At 36.0% G+C, this 25,671-nt stretch overlaps 1 protein-coding gene across 1 annotated transcript in view; it reads left to right on the top strand.

Moving 5' to 3' along the window:
• The window catches only part of ube2e2 (ubiquitin-conjugating enzyme E2E 2), a 66,614-nt gene that overhangs the window by 1,739 nt on the left and 39,204 nt on the right, over nt 1-25,671 (top strand). The window contains exons 2-3 of the mRNA XM_079837221.1: nt 6,514-6,696; nt 17,921-17,971. Of these exons, the coding sequence (XP_079693347.1) occupies nt 6,521-6,696; nt 17,921-17,971 (227 nt within the window). The 5' untranslated portion in view covers nt 6,514-6,520. The remainder of the gene's footprint in view (nt 1-6,513; nt 6,697-17,920; nt 17,972-25,671) is intronic.

Here is a 25,671-nt window from a genome sequence, read left to right as displayed (position 1 = left end):
TAATGTTATACCAAAATTAAAACTTTAAGATAACCTGTAGAAAGAAAGAAAAACGTAATTGATTACAAATTGTGCAGCTCTACTTCTTACCCTAATTGAATGAGTTTGTAGCTTTTTATTTCTTAAACTAGACACATCATGGCCATTTTATAGAAAGAAAATGGAAATAAATGTTATTTCTATCAAGAAGTGCATCGATTTTAGCTCAAGGTCTTGTATTGGCAATGCAAGAGTCCAGCACTCTGTAAAGTCTCCTTCTAGCCTGGCTCCGCCCTCCAACGTACTTCCTCTCAATTTTCATTTTCCTTCAGTTCTCCGTCTGGGACTGCGGTATATTCTTAGGTTTTCTCCGAACAAATTTTAACCGGTCCAATCAGCGAACAGAGGGAGTGTCTGAGAGCGATGACGCTGATGTTGTGCGCTAGTTTGAGTTGTAGTTCAGTAATGGCGGTGGAGAAAAGATGCGAGCGAAGCCATTCGGTCCGTCGTGGCACCGCTGCCAAGTATCCAGAAGTTATAGATTTTCCAGCTCGCTCCGTTAGTGGTGAAGGAGTCGCTGAAGCCCTATTCGGACGGGTCAGGAGGTGTTGTCATAATTTACAGCGGCTAGTCAGTGATTTTATTGCCGTCCGTCTCCCACCACCCGCGTAAAAATCCCCGGCCAAATAACCGACTGCTTTAGACAAACACCAGGTCATGTGGTCATTTAACGGAGTTTTCAAGAATATATCACTTCAAAATGCACTGTTTATATCCTTTTTGACCCCTGCAGAGCACCGTACGGTTGCGCTTCGCTGTCATTTGGATGCATTTCTAGACTTGTATTTCTTTAAATGCTGGCGAGTGTTTTCAAGAGCGATATATTTCATCACGCTCAAAAAATAAAAAGAAGAAAAACACGTAAGGGGCGTTATTTACGGCAGCATTTATTCTTATCATGCCAAGCATATGATATTTTATTTACAGCACAATCATGTTCTGGACACGTGAGCAGCCGTTCCCCATCACAAAACTCTCCACCGTGAATAAATCACAATCCCAATGCACGAGGTTTAGGTTTTATCTCTGAGGTGCTGCACAGTTATTTTTACGGACTTCCATGTGAGAAACAGAGGCGAACGGCCAAATGTTAGCGATTGGTTATGGCAGATCCAGAGCGGCTCTGGGCAGATCCAATAGTTTTAAACTTCAACAGAGTTTCCGCCTTTAAGGAAGTGAACGCTTGTCAATGGAGAGCGAATGAACAAATGAAATGGACGAGAGTCTGGTAAGACCAGGCTAGTCTCCTTCAGCACATCCCACATTCATTTAAGGTTTGGACTTTTTGGACTGGAGTATGGCCATGACATAGCCTGGATGCCAGCCGAATTTAGCCCCGCCCACAATTTTTTTTTGCTCGGGCAATTCGGTCTGCACTCGCTCCATAGAGGAGTAATTATGCCCGAACAGAAACTGTTCGGACCAATGAAATTGTCAGGGCGGGCTTTAGACGATGATGGACAGATGATCAACAGTAACGTCATCATCCACGTCATCGAAGGCTCTTGGGTTGAATTTGCTCTTATCCTAAACGGAGAACTTGTTCGTATATGCATTCACCTTCACTATTTCTCTCAGAAACGATGATCGTGTTGGTAAGTACTCTGTGTATCCTTAAATAATTTTATTACTGGCAAAGATTGTTTACACTCATGTTTTTCTTGTAACGTTACTTAATCCAGCGTGCGTGCAGACAGGGTTTCCAAGTGTTTTTGCAATGTCGCGCACAATTGCTACTCAAAACTATAGCCCAAAACAATAACTTTCCGGGGTGTTCTCCGGGAAAAAAATGGCGTTTGGTTGGCAAAATATGTTATTTTGGCAAGGTTGCCTGCTAAAATTGGCATTCCTGGGTTTATATAATCACATAATTGGGGTCGCTTCAACCCGCGGACATGGAGAAAAACACGGACTTGGCAACACAGTGCAGTTGAGTTCTGTTGACATTTGACAACTAACGTTACGCGTCGCTCCGTTGCTCTGATTGGTTGTGGGTCTATCCAATTGAGGTCTTTCCTGGCTCGGTTGAAACACGCCCCATAATCAAAGCTCAATGGAGCGGTACCAGACTCATATTCATATTCATACTCATATTCTGACTAGAATTGAGTATGGCCACGCGAGGCTAGCCATGACAGGGCTCTACGCTAACATTTTTCTTGAGGAGCACTTGTGCTCATAATTAAAAAAAATTAGGAGCACAGTCAAAAATTTAGGAGCACTTTCTGATCAATAACACACATTCCAATTATAACTTTCCCATTACAAGGACGATCTTTGTCCCTTTAAATTAATGTCCAGGGGCATTTTTACCATTATAAGAGCAATGTTTTCTAATCTTATTAAATGTATGCATCATCTTTTGTCAATTTCGTAAATTAAAATAGAAAAGTTGTTTTTAAAATGTTAATTTAAACAATAAATTCAGTTAGAGCAATAAGACACAATCAGACTGTAACCAATCTAATTAAATCAGCATCAAAAGATCAATCTTTACACTGTAGAAGTGGCACAGCAGCTCCATCTGAAGTGCTGTTTAGACACATTTACATAGATTTAATGCAGCTCATGGGTAAATAATGTTGTATGAATGTTTTAAATATAAGTTTTTGAATTTATAAATAGGCTATGTACAAGTTAAACTTAGTTAAAAGATTTATATTTTAAATAAAAAGTCCATGCAAAGTATAAATATGGAAATAAAACAGCCAGTAGGTGGCGCGTCAAGTCTATGTGCGAGTCGTTCATTAAATCGCAGATTCATTCGATCGAAACGCTTGGAGATGCGCAACAGTTCTGATGTAGTTTTGATTTTCACGAAATAAACAGTATTGTGGCTAAAACGTTGTTACTTAATATCAACTTGTCTATTGGACTTTTTTACAAGATCAGTATCACATTTGCAATCATTTCAATACTAATTGAATAGTCAGAATATAAACACTTATTGTATGTGTACTGTAGTAATTCAGTGTAAGATAAAAACACGGTTTGGAAAATTGATTCATGATGTACTCACTCATATGCATCTAGTCATTTTTAAACACAATAAATGTTATGGACTGCAGCCGATAAAGATTAAATCAAGAACTCATACAGGAGCGTTTTTAAATAATTTTTTATTAATTCATTTTTGGTGGCATTTTTGCCCCAAGCCCCTGTTAATTTCCGACCTTGTTTATGATAATCCAAATGTGGTATTTCTAGTTAATTTTGGCTGCAAAGAAACATCAGCGCGAGCCGCGAGGCGTCTGGTAAGTGCATGGCCGCGTCACACCCGTTTCACCCATAGTCTAAAAAAAAAAAGGTTCTATATTGCACCAAAAATGGTTCTTGGCTCGTAATCATAGGGGAACCTTTTTTAGTGCTATATAGCACCAATTTTGGTGCTTCAGTGGTTCTTCAGCGGTTCTTCAGAGGTTCTTCACCGGTTCTTTGACTAAGGTGCTATATAGCACCTCTGAAGAACCGCTGAAGAACCACTGAAGCACCAAAATTGGTGCTATATAGCACTAAAAAAGGTTCCCCTATGATTACGAGCCTTTTTTTTTAGAGTGTAGACCGTGGTTTCAATCGGTGAAGTGTTATTCCTTCGCACACGTTTTTTGCACATGCTCTGCTGACCGAAGGCATGAAAAGCAGTTGATTGCAGCACGAAACATAACAGTTGCTCAATCAGTCAGTGTTTAGTTTTTATTCCGATCGTATTATAGGCTACATCTATTCATGAGAATCGATCGGGTCACTCGCACCAGTGCGCCTAAATATATTTTCGCAGTCGCACGCATTAATTTTCAGGCGCAAAATGGTCGCTATGTAGAGCCCTGCATGATGTGTCTTCCTGGGTGTTTAAGAATTAGGGTGAGAAGAACTGTTCCCAAACATAAAACACAGTAATAATCACTGCAGTGATGATCCAATCATAGACTCTTAAGCATTTGTCCATTGATATCCGGACATTGACTTATGCACTGCACACAAATGCTCATTATGCTACGTTGGTGCCTTTAAATTCCCCAAATAAACACCTAAAAATACTTATTTGGATGTCATCATGTGCACGGGAACACATGCATTGAAGTAATTGGGCAGGGCTCCAGACTGAGACTAAATGGTGGCATTTTGCGACCTTTTTTCATGAGAAATATGAACACAAACACATTTATTCAAAAAATAAATGCACTGTATAAATACAAATGTTCATTTTCAAGTGTGTGTGTTTGTTGCAATTGAACAAACATTGATTCCATGTCATAAATATTTCTGGAATATAACATCTGTCTGACAGATTTAGATCAATAAATGGATCATTTTGCATGTGACGGCTCACACAAGTTGTGAAGAGTTTGAGAATCAGTTTTGCTCGAGCCACGTGCCTTTAGTCATTGTGCAAATTGTAGACAATTTTGCAAACACACACACACGTGCCAAAACAAATGCAATTTGCTTAAATGCAGTAAGAAACGTATTGTTTTGAGAAGAAAAAAAAAGTCTAATTCATCCAAAGTGATGTTAAGCGTTAAGATGCATTACCCATAAGGGACTAAAGGTGACCAAACACATCCTGAGACATCGCACATCGGTGTGATTTATCTGTGTCTGGAATGAAGCTCCATTTGCAGGGAAATGCCTGTAAACCGAGAGCATTGTGACTGTATTTGGACTCAGCGCTGGCATGACTGCATGTGCGCTGCAATTTAAATGTTTTATGACTCATTTCCCACATTATCACAGAATGACTTGACCCGTAAAATCCGCTCTCAGAAGTGTTAATACCTTCCTGTTGGTGTATCTGTGATCATTTACGACTTGGATCTAAAAGAGCGGTGACCTAACTCCCGGCGCGGCAACTTTTGAAGCGAGGTCTGTGTATTTCTCCACGCATCTTTTATGTTGGTTTATTAGCCGGGTTTTCCTTGCTCCCGATAACATCAGGAACAATCGCCAGAACCCTCGCCTAAACATCTAAATCCTGAAGTCTGGGAGAAAATACTAGAGCATTATTTCATTTCAGTGCACTTCCTGTGACCGCACAGGAAATGCCTGCTTTAAATTCCTCCTGAGTGAAAAGTGGGGCCACGTTATGGTGACCGTCTTTAACTAAAAGGATGCAATTCAAGTGCATGTTGTCATAATTGGACATTTCTGAGATGGTTTTATCCGCTTGTTGTGATGCATTTCCACATTTGTTATTTGGAATAATGTGCTTGATAAGACCAGACACATGCATTGAAAACGAAAGAAGGCCACACAAAAGCAGAATAAGAAACGCTTAATGTTTTATGAATGATTTGCACAGAAGGTTGTTCATTCTTTCAGCAATTCTGCTTTATGCACAATTCATTCTCATCTTCCACCGATTGCTGCCATACACAAGGTTTTTATAAATCTGAATATACTTCTAGCTCTTGAAAAAATAGATAAGTTTTTAATTTGCACAGATTCTAAATCCTGCCTACAAGCACTTGATTCTTTGAAAACTGAACATCCTATAATAACCAGAATAATAGGAAAAGTGGACTCTTTATAAAAACAAGATTTGTTGGATACCAGGCCATATGGGTTTGACTGGTAATGAAGAAGCAGATAAAGGGGAAATGACAGAATGTAAAATACCAGCATCTGACGTTAAACCCATATTGAATCTGTACATTTACAAGAGATGGCAAATGGAACGGAACGAATATGTAAATAACAAATTATATGAGGTGAATCCAGTTTTAAATCAAGGAGTTATTAGTTATTATTTAAAAAAATAGATATGACCAGGTTGTATATAACCGAGATGCCGAATTGAACATTCAAGACTCACTCATTCATATTTATTGAATGGGGAAGAGAAACCGGTTTGTGATCTGTGTATGAATTTCACGAGTGTAAAACATATTTTAATAGAATGTCCTTTTTTAAATAATATTAGAGAACGGTTTTATTCAGAAAACACATTTTTAAAAAGGTTTCTCCTGGAGTAATTTGAGAATTTCTGTCAAATATTAAATTGAAAGATGTAATTGGTGTTATTATTTCTGTTGTTGTTATTGGTATATATGCCTGATTTTGTATAGTGATTGTTTTTAAGACAAAGTTGTTAAATTATTGTAAACAAGTGATACTGCTGATTGACATGAATATAGCTGATATGGCATTAAATCATAAATAAATATGAATCTGAAAACATCTGCGCTCCGGTTGAATCCCCACAAGTAAAGTTTGATTTCACGTTGAGGAAAATAGTGCATTAAATCGAATGCGATATGATTATCCCACAAAACAGACGAAAAACAATGCCGTTTATTAATTACAGCTCAGCGTTCAGAGTAAAAGACCTCGCGTTAAGAGTTAATCCCATGCCTTTGAATCGCTGTTTTATTATCCAGAGCAGCTGGAATTAAGACAACTATTGACTTCATACCCCAGTGACTTCACCCGGCGGTCTGCTAATGTAATGGTGTGTGAATCCTGCTGTTTGTCCAGGGCCAAGATGTCTAGTGAGGTGCAGAGACCAGATGATAGCCCCAGCACCAGCGGAGGGAGTTCAGATATCGAGCAGCGGGAGACGGCTCCTCCTCAGCAGGAGCGCGATCTGGTTGTGCCCAAGAAGAAGGAGACCAAGATCTCCAGCAAAACTGCAGCCAAACTCTCCACCAGTGCCAAGAGGTAACGCTCCATAACCCAATCCGTGTTTTGCTTCACGACTAGGGTTGGGAATCATGAGAAAATTTCCGGTTCCGCCTAACGATTCCGGTTCCATTAAAATTATTAAACAAATAGTGGTAAAGGAAAAAGGCACAATACCCAACTCAAACAATCCATTTTGTGTTTATTACTTGCTCTAAAATTTATTTACAGGTTGCCAATGTCAAAAAAGTCCTGTACTGTACATATATTACAGTATTAATTAAGCCATTCTTGCAACACATTTTTTTTTCAAATGAACACCTCTGAAATTGTCTTATTACATTTTATCTCTCTGTCTCTGAATAAAACCAAGTTATAAATTATATTTATTAGTTATATTTATTAATTAGTTATATATTAATTTAATAGTAATTTTAATAGTTCAAATCAAAACGATGCCCAACCCTATTAATATCTACCGCATTTGGCGGGTGTTAAAAGTCAAGCCTAGGCCTGTCGCTATTGGTCGATACAATCGACTGCGTCAACGCTGTTAATTAGTCGACGTCAATATTTTTAGTCGACTGGGTAAATTGGGTACGATATGAAATTGTATTAGTACCAGTACTTTGACAGCACTCTAATAAGAGCAGTATTTCTTGGGTTTGAATGGTAAAAAATATGTAAAAATGCAGGTCCTGGCGAGTATTCGGGTAAACGCAGACGGATAAGTCTTTAATGGATGTATACAGAGTTGAATGAGAAATCGGGTGTTACAATGAATTTGGTCCGTGCAGCTCTTAAAGGGCCGGATCTAATATTCTGTGTGAGGGCAGGGCAGGAACATGCCGGACAAGTGAGTTTTTAGGGTTTTTTAACCCTAAAACAATGATAAAACAAAGAATAGTAAGTTCTGTCATATTATTCAAGTACTTTTACAGTTTTTTGCCGTGGTATGGATTTAGTATCGGTATTGAGGCATTTTAGTCTGGTATCGTATCGAAGTCATAATTTTGGTATTGTGACAACACTATTCTATATAAAAAGTATTTGCTGATATTCTCTTTTTTTTGTTATGTTGGTTTACAAATTTGGACCTTTTTACATTTTTACTCTTTCATTTTGCATTTTGTCAAGGGCTTGTTTACATTTATACTTTTTTTATATTACACTACTAAAGGCCAACGTTGCAATTTAAATTAAATGTTTTTAGGTAAAATTGTTGAAAATTAAGGCAATAAATTAGTCGATAGGTATCCGATTAATCGATAAGCTAGCCAATAGATTATCCGATTAATTGACAAATTAGTCGATAGATTATCCGATTAATTGATAAATTTGATATAAAAATAGTCGTTAGTGGCAGCCCTAGTCAAGCCCTGGTTACACCCCTACAAAACGCACTTAATACCAGGTGTAAACAAGGCCTTTGTCACTCATAAATGTCCTAAAAAACACAAACAACAGATAGTATTACACAATGTTTTAATTTGTAAAATGTCTTTTCAAAACAGGCTTTAGCCTACAGCTCTGTTCATGCTTGCATTACAGTACAGAATTATTCCCTGACCCCTTTTGTATAGTTAGTAACATAAAGGCCCATTCATATCGTCCTTGGTGTGAACTGACCTTAACAATTGAGTAAGTGTTCAGATATACATCTAATCATTTTGATAGCCTTTCATTTTACTAGGTTTGGAATATATTTCAGTTCGGTATTACTGTAGAAATATACTCAGTATTATGCTAGGGTTTGAACTTGAGTTGTGCAAATTGGGCTGTAGGTACATCGAGATTTGGCGGCGTTTGTGTTTGAGTTAGAAAATAGTTTGTCATTGAACGCATTTTGTGCCAAAGCGACGATAATTGATCCACAGAAATTGTAAAAAAAACTGTTTACAGCGCCATAATTATCATATGCTATTAAGCAACTGAAATGAAACATTGACGGTCCAAGTTATTAACATGAAGCTGTATTTAATGTAGACTTGTTAATGTTTTTCCAGGATGATGTCATGCCGCACAACCTGTCTGTTTTGGCATTGCTCCAGTTAGGCTAATTTCCACCGGATTTGATTTAGATGGGTTTTGTTTGTCAGTAACACAAGATGGGAAGTTGCTAAGCTTATTTATTACACTAACCTAACTATGCATGACTGTATGGTTAGTTTCCCCTGATATTAAAAGACCGGTTGAGATGCATTGATCTGTCTCTTTTGCAGACAAACCTCTCAATGTCAAACAAAATAATATGTTTGGATGCTTTTACGCCAGAGGGATCTGTGCAATCGCTCCATCTGATTGGAGCAGGTGACTTTGCTTCAATGCACTTCTATTGTTCTGTGAATGGGCCTGGCTGGCAGCGCTGCAGATTCTCTGAAGGCCCGACTGCAGTACGACGGCATTATGCAATCAGTCGAGCAAAGCTTTGCTGGGACACGCCGCTTTTTATAACCGTGACTGCGGCATCCTGTTCCGTCTGCTTTTGAGCGCATATCAAGATCCAAACATTCCCATTTGGACTGCGGATGGTTTTTGTCTGCTTGATGTTACACAGTTCAGGAAGCCTCGGGGTCCAGACGTCAACATCAAAGGTGTTTGTTCATGAAAGCCGTGGTGATGTTTTTGGGCCTCCGAATTAAAACAATTATCTTGTGCAGAGATGAGAATCGACCCGGATTCCACTGAGCCACTGTGGTTTGTTAAAGCAACAGTTCACCCAAACATAAGCTTTATGCAATTATAAATGCTAACTATTGTTAATTCTGAGGAATTAGACATTTTTGTATTGCATTCAAAGAATTTAGATTTCTATAAAACAGAAATAAGTTGTATGCAATTACAATATAAAAAGAAATCATTATAATATATTATGCAATGAATTCAGTTAATTAATTTTCACTGCGTATGTGCTGTCAAAATTAACGCATACATTTAACTTTTTCAGTTTAACGCGTTAAAAATATTTAACACAATTAACACAGCATCTGTTTTTCCTGTCATCCTTTGTCTAGCGTTACATTATGATCACGCTCTTATTCATGCAAATGCTTTTAAACCATTCAATCGTGACAAGACAAAGAACGAGCTGTCTGTGAATGTCCTGACTATGACACACACTCACACACACACACACACACACTCACACAACGCACAGAAAGACAGAAGAGAACGCGCTGTCTGTGAATGTCCTGACTATGACACACACTCACACACACACACACACACACACACACACACAACGCACAGAAAGACAGAAGAGAACGAGCTGTCTGTGAATGTCCTGACTATGACACACACACACACACACTCACACACACACACACACTCTCACACAACGCACAGAAAGACAGAAGAGAACGAGCTGTCTGTGAATGTCCTGACTATGACACACACACACACACACAACGCACAGAACGACAGAAGAGAACGCGCTGTCTGTGAATGTCCTGACTATGACACACACACACACACACACACACAACGCACAGAACGACAGAAGAGAACGCACTATCTGTGAATGTCCTGACTATGACACATACACACACACACACACACACTCACACAACGCACAGAAAGACAGAAGAGAATGAGCTGTCTGTGAATGTCCTGACTATGACACACACTCACACACACACACACACACTCACACAACGCACAGAAAGACAGAAGAGAATGAGCTGTCTGTGAATGTCCTGACTATGACACACACTCACACAACGCACAGAAAGACAGAAGAGAACGCGCTGTCTGTGAATGTCCTGACTATGACACATACACACACACACTCACACACTCACATGACACATACACACACACACTCACACACACACACACACACACTCACACAACGCACAGAAAGACAGAAGAGAATGAGCTGTCTGTGAATGTCCTGACTATGACACACACTCACACACACACACACACACTCACACAACGCACAGAAAGACAGAAGAGAATGAGCTGTCTGTGAATGTCCTGACTATGACACACACTCACACAACGCACAGAAAGACAGAAGAGAACGCGCTGTCTGTGAATGTCCTGACTATGACACATACACACACACACTCACACACTCACATGACACATACACACACACACTCACACACACACACACACACTCACACAACGCACAGAAAGACAGAAGAGAACGAGCTGTCTGTGAATGTCCTGACTATGACACACACTCACACAACGCACAGAAAGACAGAAGAGAACGCGCTGTCTGTGAATGTCCTGACTATGACACATACACACACACACTCACACACTCACATGACACATACACACACACACTCACACACACACACACACACTCACACAACGCACAGAAAGACAGAAGAGAACGCGCTGTCTGTGAATGTCCTGACTATGACACATACACACACACACTCACACACTCACATGACACATACACACACACACTCACACTCACACACACACACTCACACAACGCACAGAAAGACAGAAGAGAAGGCACTATCTGTGAATGTCCTGACTATGACACACACACACACACACACACACCGCACAGAAAGACAGAAGAGAATGCGCTGTCTGTGAATGTCCTGACTATGACACACACACACACACACACACACACACCGCACAGAAAGACAGAAGAGAACGCGCTGTCTGTGAATGTCCTGACTATGACACATACACACACACACACTCACACACACAGAAAGACAGAAGAGAAAGCACTATCTGTGAATGTCCTGACTATGACACATACACACACACACACACACACACTCACACACACAGAAAGCGTTTGAATGAACAATAACACAGATTTATGCCAAAACACCCGTTTTGTGGAGTATCCTCTTAAGAGCATCTTAAATGAGTTAAATAACGTTTTAAATTAACTTAAAGAGTTGTGAGGAAATGAGATGCGCGTCAGACCCGCGTCATGTTCAGCAGCGGCAGATCTTAAAGTGACAGCAGCCGCTAATGATGTGTGTCATTAATGTTCATCACAGAACAGAGGAAATACTAGCTTTAATAAGGATTCATCTATATTTCATTTATTATTCATGCAGTGCAGACTGTTTGATAACTTTATTCAATGTCTGTATATTGATTATAAATGAAGGCAACAGGTAATTATAATGGGTTTATGTGAAGATTGTTTTAAGTTCACTTAAATTTAAAGTTATTTTTTTAAAGCCTAATAAATGTTGTAACTGTAAAATTATTACAATATAAAAATATTAAAAACTCTGATTTAATCGTGATTAATTACAGAAAAAAGGTACAAGAAAATTAGTTTTAATCAATTGACAGCACTAATATATATATGTGTGTGTGTGTGTGTGTGTGTGTGTGTGTGTGTGTGTGTGTGTGTGTGTGTGTGTGTGTGTGTGTGTGTGTGTGTGTGTGTGTGTGTGTGTGTGTGTGTGTGTGTGTGTGTGTGTGTAGTACACCTACTGGGCTTGGGAATATTACACACAGTTATATATTGACATTTATCCATGCACAGCAGTTACTTTTTGGCTGGAGTCATAAATCAATTTATCGTCTGAATAACTTACTCTTATTGCTGCTTTTCAATGATATAGTGCGGCTTAAACACCACAAACAGAAACCCACTACTCAGGGTTGATGTTTAGATGATGTATGGTTTCCTGTAGAAGGAAACGTGTGTTTAAGTAACAGACATCTCTGCAGTTACTCTGTGTGTGTGTGTGTGTGTGTGTGTGTGTGTGTGTGTGTGTGTGTGTGTGTGTGTGTGTGTGTGTGTGTGTGTGTGTGTGTGTGTGTCACGTTCAGTGGAAATAAACCGCTTGATTTCACACGCTTTGACCTCAGAGATAACAGCAGGTATCGCTCGCAGAAAATGCCAGGCTTGAAGTGCAATGGCATAAATGTTCATTTTGAAAATTGTGAAATCTATTATAGGCCACCTACTTGCTGAAAAACAGCATTTGAATGCATTTAAAAATGCCTCACAGGGAATTTAACCTGAGTTCAGCTCATACACCAGAGTCAATTTGGTTGCAAATTGTGTTTGTCGCTAACGGTGCTCAACACTGACGGTTCGGTACGGGTTCAGTACAGCAGTTTTACAAAATTGCTTTTTATTTATTTTTATTAAATAGTGGTTTACTGAAAAAAATTGTGTCTGTCCTTAACTCACACATTACTATAATATTAAAGGACAGAGCCCAAACTATTAGCCTAAATCTACATTTAGATATAATAATCAACACTCAAATAACACATTGTGTGCAAACATGTAAACTTCACATAAGGCAGTTTTTGCAGTAACTGCATTAAATTATGTTTTTACTCCAATTCGTTGTTGAAATATAATCATTTATACACAGTGACTGTCATTTTCATGATTTATTTAAACACACATTAAATCATAAAACAGGTTCAGTAGAATATAATGAATATAACGGCATATATAAAATGAATATAACAGCTAATATAATTAATATAACAGCTAATATAATGAATATAACGGCTAATAATGAATATAATGGCAAATATAATGAATATAACGGCTAATATAATGAATATAACAGCTAATATAATGAATATAATGGCTAATATAATGAATATAACGGCTAATATAATGAATATAACAGCTAATATAATGAATATAACAGCTAATATAATGAATATAACGGCTAATATAATGAATATAACAGCTAATATAATGAATATAACGGCTAATATAATGAATATAACAGCTAATATAATGAATATAACGGCTAATATAATGAATATAACGGCTAATATAATGAATATAACGGCTAATATAATGGCTAATATAATGAATATAACGGCTAATATAGGTCATATATTCAGTGAAAGAGTTGATTCCTCTAGTGAACTCTCAGCTGTGGACACTGAATGACTTCTGAGGTCATGTGATGCTGCGTGACATTGTTCTCAAGCTGTTTTATTGACGTCTGTCTGCCGTTGACACACTGATTGAGCGATTACACCACATATGATGCGTTTCAGTAAGTGTGTATCCTCAACACACCTTCAGATGTTCAGTCATGTTTATTCTTTGACTATGACGATCACGTTCACTTGTCTACAGTGATCAGTCGTCACATTAAAGAGCGTCAAAACGGCATTTATCGTTTGAATTTCCTGAAAAAATGGACTGAATGCCTTAAATGTTCAGATTAAAGTGTGTTGAAACACATATATTCATTATATCAGCTGTTATATTCATTATATTAGCCGTTATATTCATGATATTAGCCGTTATATTCATGATATTAGCCGTTATATTCATGATATGGCCGTTATATTCATTATATTAGCCGTTATATTCATTATATTAGCTGTTATATTCATGATATTAGCCGTTATATTCATTATATTAGCCGTTATATTCATTATATTAGCCGTTATATTCATTATATTAGCTGTTATATTCATGATATTAGCCGTTATATTCATTATATTAGCCGTTATATTCATTATATTAGCCGTTATATTCATTATATTAGCCGTTATATTCATTATATTAGCTGTTATATTCATGATATTAGCTGTTATATTCATTATATTAGCCGTTATATTCATGATATTAGCTGTTATATTCATGATATTAGCTGTTATATTCATTATATTAGCTGTTATATTCATTATATTAGCTGTTATATTCATGATATTAGCCGTTATATTCATGATATTAGCTGTTATATTCATGATATTAGCCGTTATATTCATGATATTAGCCGTTATATTCATGATATTAGCCGTTATATTCATGATATTAGCCGTTATATTCATTATATTAGCCGTTATATTCATTATATTAGTCGTTATATTCATGATATTAGCCGTTATATTCATTATATTAGTCGTTATATTATATTCATGATATTAGCCGTTATATTCATTATATTAGCCGTTATATTCATGATATTAGCCGTTATATTCATGATATTAGCCGTTATATTATATTCATGATATTAGCCGTTATATTCATTATATTAGTCGTTATATTCATGATATTAGCCGTTATATTCATTATATTAGCCGTTATATTCATTATATTAGTCGTTATATTCATGATATTAGCCGTTATATTCATGATATTAGCCGTTATATTCATTATATTAGTCGTTATATTCATGATATTAGCCGTTATATTCATGATATTAGCCGTTATATTCATTATATTAGCCGTTATATTCATGATATTAGCCGTTATATTCATTATATTAGCCGTTATATTCATTATATTAGTCGTTATATTCATGATATTAGCCGTTATATTCATGATATTAGCCGTTATATTCATGATATTAGCCGTTATATTCATTATATTAGTCGTTATATTATATTCATTATATTAGCTGTTATATTCATTATATTAGTCGTTATATTCATGATATTAGCCGTTATATTCATTATATTAGCCGTTATATTCATTATATTAGTCGTTATATTCATGATATTAGCCGTTATATTCATTATATTAGCCGTTATATTCATTATATTAGTCGTTATATTCATGATATTAGCCGTTATATTCATGATATTAGCCGTTATATTCATTATATTAGCCATTATATTCATTATATTAGCCGTTATATTCATTATATTAGCTGTTATATTCATGATATTAGCCGTTATATTCATGATATTAGCCGTTATATTCATGATATTAGCCGTTATATTCATGATATTAGCCGTTATATTCATGATATTAGCCGTTATATTCATTATATTAGTCGTTATATTCATGATATTAGCCGTTATATTCATTATATTAGTCGTTATATTATATTCATGATATTAGCCGTTATATTCATTATATTAGCCGTTATATTCATGATATTAGCCGTTATATTCATGATATTAGCCGTTATATTATATTCATGATATTAGCCGTTATATTCATTATATTAGTCGTTATATTCATGATATTAGCCGTTATATTCATTATATTAGCCGTTATATTCATTATATTAGTCGTTATATTCATGATATTAGCCGTTATATTCATGATATTAGCCGTTATATTCATTATATTAGCCGTTATATTCATTATATTAGTCGTTATATTCATGATATTAGCCGTTATATTCATGATATTAGCCGTTATATTCATTATATTAGCCGTTATATTCATTATATTAGCCGTTATATTCATGATATTAGCCGTTATATTCATGATATTAGCCGTTATATTCATTATATTAGCCGTTATATTCATGATATTAGCCGTTATATTCATTATATTAGCCGTTATATTCATGATATTAGCCGTTATATTCATTATATTAGCCGTTATATTCATGATATTAGCCGTTATATTCATTATATTAGCCGTTATATTCATGATATTAGCCGTTATATTCATGATATTAGCCGTTATATTCATTATATTAGCCGTTATATTCATGATATTAGCCGTTATATTCATTATATTAGTCGTTATATTCATGATATTAGCCGTTATATTCATGATATTAGCCGTTATATTCATTATATTAGCCGTTATATTCATGATATTAGCCGTTATATTCATTATATTAGCCGTTATATTCATTATATTAGTCGTTATATTCATGATATTAGCCGTTATATTCATGATATTAGCCGTTATATTCATGATATTAGCCGTTATATTCATTATATTAGTCGTTATATTATATTCATTATATTAGCTGTTATATTCATTATATTAGTCGTTATATTCATGATATTAGCCGTTATATTCATTATATTAGCCGTTATATTCATTATATTAGTCGTTATATTCATGATATTAGCCGTTATATTCATTATATTAGCCGTTATATTCATTATATTAGTCGTTATATTCATGATATTAGCCGTTATATTCATGATATTAGCCGTTATATTCATTATATTAGCCATTATATTCATTATATTAGCCGTTATATTCATTATATTAGCCGTTATATTCATTATATTAGTCGTTATATTATATTCATTATATTAGCCGTTATATTCATTATATTAGCCATTATATTCATTATATTAGCCGTTATATTCATTATATTAGCCGTTATATTCATTATATTAGTCGTTATATTATATTCATTATATTAGCCGTTATATTCATTATATTAGCCGTTATATTATATTCATTATATTAGCCGTTATATTCATTATATTAGCCGTTATATTATATTCATTATATTAGCCGTTATATTCATTATATTAGCCGTTATATTCATTATATTAGTCGTTATATTATATTCATTATATTAGCCGTTATATTCATTATATTAGCCGTTATATTCATTATATTAGTCGTTATATTATATTCATTATATTAGCCGTTATATTCATTATATTAGCCGTTATATTCATTATATTAGTCGTTATATTATATTCATTATATTAGCCGTTATATTCATTATATTAGCCGTTATATTCATTATATTAGTCGTTATATTATATTCATTATATTAGCCGTTATATTCATTATATTAGCCGTTATATTCATTATATTAGTCGTTATATTCATTATATTAGCCGTTATATTCATGATATTAGCCGTTATATTCATGATATTAGCCGTTATATTCATGATATTAGCCGTTATATTCATTATATTAGCCGTTATATTCATTATATTAGCCGTTATATTCATGATATTAGCCGTTATATTCATGATATTAGCCGTTATATTCATGATATTAGCCGTTATATTCATTATATTAGCCGTTATATTCATGATATTAGCCGTTATATTCATTATATTAGCCGTTATATTCATTATATTAGCCGTTATATTCATGATATTAGCCGTTATATTCATGATATTAGCCGTTATATTCATTATATTAGCCGTTATATTCATGATATTAGCCGTTATATTCATGATATTAGCCGTTATATTCATGATATTAGCCGTTATATTCATTATATTAGCTGTTATATTCATTATATTAGCCGTTATATTCATTATATTAGTCGTTATATTCATTATATTAGCCGTTATATTCATGATATTAGCCGTTATATTCATGATATTAGCCGTTATATTCATGATATTAGCCGTTATATTCATGATATTAGCCGTTATATTCATGATATTAGCCGTTATATAAGTGCACCGCACCGGAAGCCCTGTACCGAAACGGTTCAGTACGAATACGTGTACCGTTACACCCCTGGTTGTCGCTCTTGTAAATGAACTGTGCACACAATAAAATTAAGCAGTCAAAACTGCTGTTTTTAGCAGCCTTGTGTACGTGGCCTTCTGATCTCCGTTTAACAAATGCTTCTTGTGTTGCAGGATTCAGAAGGAGCTTGCAGAAATCACACTTGACCCTCCACCGAACTGCAGGTAAGCGTGTGTGTTTCTAAACGGGTTGCTCTTTGTGCTGGAGAGCGAGTGCGAGAGAAAGAGAGAGAGAGAGAGAGAGAGAGAGGAGGAGGGGGAGATAATGGCCGAGAGAGGATAATGGTTATTGTGTGTTGATGAGGCTGTCAGGCTGGCGAGTGAGAAGAGAGCCGCCACATGTGTTGTCGCGGGGATGAGTGACGGGGGCTCCCTGGGGGCCGCGGAGGAAAAGCCAGACCATAATAAAGCACATAACTGGAACTGACATTGGCATTGATTGCCCTCATGTTTGTATCAAGAGAATAATTACCCACTAGCCCTGGCGTTCAGAGACTAAATTTCAGAGCGATCCTGAAAAGCGTCACGTGGGAGATTTGGATAATTCCTTTGTATTGCCCGGATCTATTTAGATTAAGATCTCGCTCGGCATTTTGAGTGACTTCCAGGGCGAGAGTGGATTTAGTTGTGGTTTGTTTTATTTTTGAATGGCTAATATGTCAGAGAATATCTGTCATTAGGGCCAAATAATACAATTTAATGAAATATAAAAAGATTTATTTATAATTATTGTTTTTTTTTAAACATTTATTTATTTAAATGTTAAAACAATATCTTGATTCGCAGCTCTATTTTCTAAACGGCAGGTTTACTACAATTATATGACATTATACATCCATCTTTTGGCCGGGGTCATAAAGTAATTTATCATAAAAATAATTACATTTATTTATGACTTTCTAGTCTGAACGACTTGTAATATTTAGGGATGGGTATCGAGAACTGGTTCCATTTTAAGATCTGGTTCCAAATTTCCCAGAACCGATAAGAAATGCGCATTTCGATTCGCTTATCGGTTCATGTGTGCGCTTTTTAAACCGTTCAAGCTCAAAAGACATTCAAAACATGCGCACCAAAATTTTTTATTTTAATGTGATTTTAAACTATTCGAGCGCAACTTGATATGAGAATAAATGTGAATGATATCTAAGGTTTCACTTATTGGAATCAATAAGAATCGGAATCGTTAATATTCGATACCCAACCCTAGTATTGCACAATTTTTCCTTAACTATTTTTTTTTTATTAGTTGTTTAATGATTTTAATGGAACCGGAAAATTTCTTGCAATCCACAACTCTAGTAATATTTTGCATGAATACAGGGCTCCAGACTGCGACTAAAACGGTCGCATTTGTGACAAAAAATATTAATTTGCGAGTGATATTTTTGCTGAGATCGCCACTGGCGACCATATAAATGTATAGTTCATACAAGATTGATATACACGTTTCTAACTTCAATAGCATTTGAAGAGAATGACTTAAAGTCATAAAACCAGCTGTAAAGTGTGTCAGGTATGATACACACCTTTTGGATTTTTGATATTTATTCAAATAAACTTTCAAATCATATGAAAATATGGATATGCATTATTTCACTTGGATACTGTTTGGGCTTGTACACAAAATATGCTAGATTTAAATGCGTCATAGCTGATAGAAAACTGATGAGAATATTGCTTGAGAATATTTACAGATATAATATTAGATTAGTTACACCAAATTATTATTATTTATGCATTATGCGTTGCTATTGACGACGGCCATCATAAGGAAGGAAATCCCACAGAATCTAGCTTAAAAAAGTGCATAGAGCTGCTTGATTTATTTGTTGTTTGTTGATTTTCAAATATAAAACTTGTTGAAATGTTTTAAGTGTGTGCATCTGCTCTTTTTGAACACGTTCATCTCGTTTGAACAAACCGTGATAATATTGATAACCGTGATAATTTGGATCACTATAATCGTGATGTTAAATTTCCGTTTCATCCCTAGTGTTGACGTAATAACATGAGATGACGCGCAACAAAGTTGCAGTGTAAAAAAAAACATCACCTCAGTGAGTTTGAGCGCCAAAATATGAACCATAGACCATACGAACGGGGACGGCGAGGATCAGCTTCAGAAACGCCTGTCAAAGCGAAAATATCAGGCTTTTTTCAAAGCCATTGGATCTATCGAACAACAACGCTACAAACACAAAGAGAGATGTGTCAATGAATGAACATCCAGGTAATGTAAAAGTGCAGAAAGGCAGTGTCTATTTCGTGCTAAACAGATACACATGTCAGCTGTGTGGACGTGAACTAATCAGTAGCAATTCTCGTTTTTAATTGATACTGATATAGATTCTTATTCTCTTGTAATCTTTGCTGTTTTCTGTTATTGCCTGAACTTCACACATTATTTGCAGTGCAGGCACCCATAATCGCAGGAAGATGACTTAACTATCACTGTTAATATGTCGCTTTCAATGTGTTTGTAGTAAACAATTATCAAACTTTCAGCTTTAAAATGGTCTTTAATGTGACCTGATAGATCGCTTGTATATCATATCATGTAAGGTCAAATTTACCTCAGAAAATACATTCAAAGCTCATCATAACCATAGAAAGGGGCACTTTGCTAAATATATGCGCTCACATGATACTTTTACTTAACCTGCTGTCTAAAAATGAAATTCAACACTGCCTATATAATTGCATGTGAAGATCTGCATTTCACCAAATTTATCCTCTCAGATATTACTAATGAATAAAACATTAAGGGGGGGGGAAACACTCAGTTTCAGTCAGTCTCATGTCAATCTTGAGTACCTATAGAGTAGCACTGCATCCTGCATATCTCCGAAAAGTCTTTATTTTTATTATAATTATAAAAGGAAGATGCGCTGTTCCGAGTCTTTCCGGAAAAAGCCGTGCGGCTGGGGGCGTATCGTGTGGGCGGAGCTAAAGAATGTCGAGCGCGCGCCGCTGTTACTGTGTTGAGTGCGTCTGAAAGCTGCGTCATCCCTAAAAGCGGGGAAAAACTTTATTCAACATAAAAAATGGCTTTTAATCAGATACAGCCATACATCTATGATCCGGAATCAGACCCAGAGGCTGAAGTTGAACAGGAGCAGCAGCAAAAACGACTAGAGCAGGACGTCGACTATGTGGTATAAGTTACACTAACTATATAATATGTTTAGCGGCTTGTGTTATTTAGAACACCATGTCAAGCGCGAGTGTTACAATGTGTGTGTGTGTGTGTGTGTGTGTGTGTGTGTGTGTGTATATGTGTGTGTGTGTTTACGCGTGGTTTGTGTAGACATGATTTTGTAGTAAGCGGACTGGTTTTGCGCGTCAGGCTAGTGTTTACATAGAAAGACATGGAATAGTAGCGCATTTGAATGAAGAAGCGCGTTTATTTAGTTCAACATATTTCCCCATTCTTTGTGTATTGTTGTTTGGAGTGCTTTTACAATACACAAACATACACATATAGTGGCCAGCTAAACAAATGTACACACACTATACATCGCATGCTCCATTGATCAATACGTGATCATGTTTGGGCTACTTGATGGGCATAGGCAAAAACAGACATTTGAAGCAGTCAAACCTGCGGTTCCAACGTTGGGACCTTTATCGTTGGGACCGCTCCATCCTTCAGTATTAGGCGATCTGAAAATCCGGCGTCGAACTGGGCCTTGTTTATAAAACAATCGGCACCGAAATGCAGGGAACAGGCATAAATATTTGCGCAACTCAGTTGTTGATCCGGAAAAGCAAATTCCATCTGTACGAGCCAGCGCTCTGATGGGCGTAGCCTATTGCTTTCACGCTCTCTCTCTCTCGCGCGCGCGCTCTTCCGGTAGAATTGTCCGTACGGCCCATACAAGGAAATTCCGCCCTGTTGACGTCAAGCGGACCCATGATGGAAAAAAACTTTCCGAAACTTATGACTAACAGGAAGTACTAATTTTGGCAAAGAAATACTCCCATTAAACGTCCACCTTAGCTTATGAAACGGTGTCCATGTTTAGCATGGGAATCCAAGTCTTTAACAGTGCCAAAAGATCAGTATGCATGAAACAGCATTTCACCCCCCCTTTAATAGGTGTGTGCATGACATACTGTTTATAGGATGCATTAGGAGGAGGACAAACTATACTCAGTGGCCAAGTGATGAAGGAAAATGCAATAAAATGAAAAGGAAGGCAGGCGTGACAACGCACAACAAAATTAAAACACGTTTTTTATTATTTTGTGGCGCTTAAAAAATATTTTTTCCCCCCTATAGGAGCCAATGGCTCCTTAATTGACTTTTTTGTCTGGATCCCTGATGAATAAATTGGCTATTTATGGATGCACTCTATCCATAAACAGCTGTTGGTAGCTTTATTTTCTACAGTTTGATCATCTGCTGAGTGAAAATCCTGATCGCTTAAGCATAACCGCAAATCATTCATGTGTGCAGCACAAACAGTGTGAGTTTCAATCCAAATTGCCACTATTTCTATATAGATTAAGACATGGCTATTGTTGGATAAAGATGCTTTCAGAATAAATCAATGTCTGCAACTGGAGATGTCATATTCACAGCTTAAAATATTCACTTTTAGGCCTTATCGTGATGTTTTTATGGATTATATCTAATATCGTGGTTTCTTTTTTATCCTGTAACCTGAGAAATGTGTCCCTTCTGCCTGACGAGTGATGCACCAGATGCAAGTGTAATAATAAATCATTTAGACTTTGTAAGCCGTTCACTACATGCGAGCGAGAGTGCTTTCTATTCAACTCTTCCCGTATCAATAAGAGTGTCTCCTAAATTGATATTGAGCTGCAAAAGAAAGCTGTAGGTGTTCTTTCGATGTTTGTGTGCAGGTTTTTGTGCTTGTGAGCTGAACCGACAGTAATAGGATTTCGCCAACAAAGAGAACCACAGGCGCCGTTTGAGACTGGATGCTGAGGTCTAGGAATAAACACTAACACTTTTTTCCAGGAGTGTATTGTGAGCGGTGCGCCGTTGTGGAACCAGCTGCAGTTTTACAGGGAGTGAATGACGGGCTAAATTCAGACTGCGTGATGTAATTGTGGTTGGATATAACTGTGTTGGTGACAGACTTTTAGTGTTAGACACCTTGTTAGGGTCGGGCGTTCAGTACCATGTGACAGAAGAAGTGTGTTAAACGTGGATGCCAACAAGTCACAAATGCATTTAATAAGCGAAAGTACTATTTTTAAAAGAGCTTTTAGCGCCTACTTTTCACATTCTAGCTTCCCAATACAACAGCGATGATCAAAAAGTGCGAACAAAACCTCTTGTATACGAGTGCCGTCTGTTAGTGGGTGGGATATATTAGGCAGCAAGTGAACATTTTGTCCTCAAAGCAGGAAAAATGGGCAAGCGTAAGGATTTAAGCGTGTTTGGGCCAAATTGTGACGCTAGACCAGGGGTTTTCAAACTTTATGATGCCATGGACCCCCATGATGAACTTCCTAAAATCAATTTATATTTTTTTAATGTATGAAAAACATTACAAAATGATAAGATAAATAGTGTAACATTATAAATACTACATATTATTTCCGAACTTAAATTGGCTATATTTAAAGGGATAGTTCACCCAAAAATGAAAATTATCCCATCATTTACTCACTCTCAAGTCATCCTAGTCATCCATAAAATATGACATTTTTCTTTCAGACGAATACAATCAGAGTTATATATATAAAAATAATGCCCTGGCTCTTCCAAGCTTTATAATGGCAGTGAATAGCTGGCCAAAATTTTGAAGCCCAAAAAAGTGCATCCATCCATCATAAAAGTGTCCGGGGGGTTAATAAAGGCCTTCTGAAGTGAATCGATGGCTGTGTGTAAGAAAAATATCCAGAATATTAAAAAAATCTGGAAAGTATGTATACAGCAAGACACATTTAGATATGAAACTGTTAGACTATTCGTTTAGAGAGACTGAGGGTGTTTTCACACCTATAGATTGTTTGTTTTGTTCCAAAACAGTGACTTGATTTGTTACAATGTTGCATTTTCTTCTTGGTTCGGTTTGCTTTCACAAGGCAATCTTTCAAAGTGTACCAAAATGTGTTCACGCAAGTCCCACAGTTGTCCTCTTATTGGTCAGTTTTCTCTGCATTATCCATCAAGATGATTGACAAGTTCGCTCCATGAGCTTATTGTGGCTTTAATTGTAACTTCAGGGCTCGAAAGTGCGAGCATTTCACAAGCATTTGCGACAAAAAAATAGATGTGCGCACTGTAAAATGTATTTTGGAGCATTTTTCTTTCGGTTTAGAATCCGCGCCAATTCTTGTTGCTTGATTGGTTCATTAGCCTATTATTGTCAATGAAAAACACAACAACAAATCAGTAACAAACTCACTTAAATAGACGCTTTTACATTTCACTGTGAAACCAACTCTTCCGCCGTCATCTTTTATCAATCATCTCCTCACTCTCGCGATACATGAAATCTGACTCCTGCTGCGAATCTCGTTTGGTACACACTGTGTTGAGCAAACACGTTCAGTTTTTAATTGTAATGTCTGTATTTTAACTGAACTAAATTATTACTATAAAAATCAAACTGACGGTGGCTAACTATCGCAACAAGCCTAATGCAAATAGTATACCTCAAACCCTAAATTGCATAACAAGCGTCTTAATCATCGTCCAATTTCCATCTCGGTTATTATTTGGTTGCACAAACTGTAATTTAATTTATTCCCATTTAATGTAAAGTAAACTATTGTAGCTTCTGTCTGAAGAAGGAAAGAACCATTTTCATTAAATCTAGAGATTTTACTACTGTCAGTGTTTTTATAGTTAACAAAAACTCTCATAAATTCTCATTACTTGAAATAAATCACTGTTGTACAAAAGTAACCGTGAAGACTTAAATGTAAACACAGCTTTTGTGTCTTTATCAGCTTTTCCATATATAATCATCACAAATACATATCGCTTGCTCCATTTCTGTAAAGAATGTAATGACTCTCTCTACATTCTGGTCTTCGTCAACATCCGCTTGCACCACCTGCAGGTGAGGTGGACTAACAGCAGATGGAGATGGAGATTATGCTCGGTAATCTACTGCTATTCCTGCAGAACTGTTGAATTATCTGTCGAATTTGTACCACTTAATTTGTGGAAGCGAGATAAAATGGACTGTAAATTGCCTGTCGAATATTATATTAGGGCTGGGTAAAAAATATCGATTTCTCGATTTTAATCGATTATCACTTTTACAAAACAATATCGATTCTTAAATCCCAAGAATCGATTAGTCTTATACCAGTAACAGCGCAAAATAAACACGAATGAACTTCTGAAAGTGTATTAAAAGATACAGGACAACTTACCGAAATCTGTATCATGTCACATAGAATCGCTCAATCAGTGTTTCAACCGCAGAAAGACGTAAGTAAAACGGCTTACAAGTAAACAATGTCACGTACACGAAAAACTATATCCAGTGTCCATAAACTCGTTAGTCAGCTAGAAAAATTAACTCTAGAGAGGAGCATTTTGCTAATTATATGCACCATTACATCGGATATTCATTGTACATGTTCTTCAATATTTAATAAATCTGGCAAGTTTTTATGACAGCCACCCTTTAAATGTTTATATTTCAAAAAAACTAATTGGAGTAGAATTATGATTATGTAATTGTAAAGTTAATATTATAACTATATTATTATATTAAAAAAAAAACATAATTTAGTGTCATTTAAGTGTTTGTATACAAATCAGTACCTTCAATATTATAGTAGGCTAATGTAGTATCAACTATAGACTCCCATAGTTTACAACATTAGTTCAGAAATTAGTTTTCCTTGAGAAATCTTTCCATGTA

Source organism: Gobio gobio (assembly GCF_949357685.1).
Source record: "Gobio gobio genome assembly, chromosome: 15".
In the NCBI taxonomy this organism is placed as follows: domain Eukaryota; kingdom Metazoa; phylum Chordata; class Actinopteri; order Cypriniformes; family Gobionidae; genus Gobio; species Gobio gobio.
This window is presented reverse-complemented; position numbering and strand designations above follow the sequence as displayed.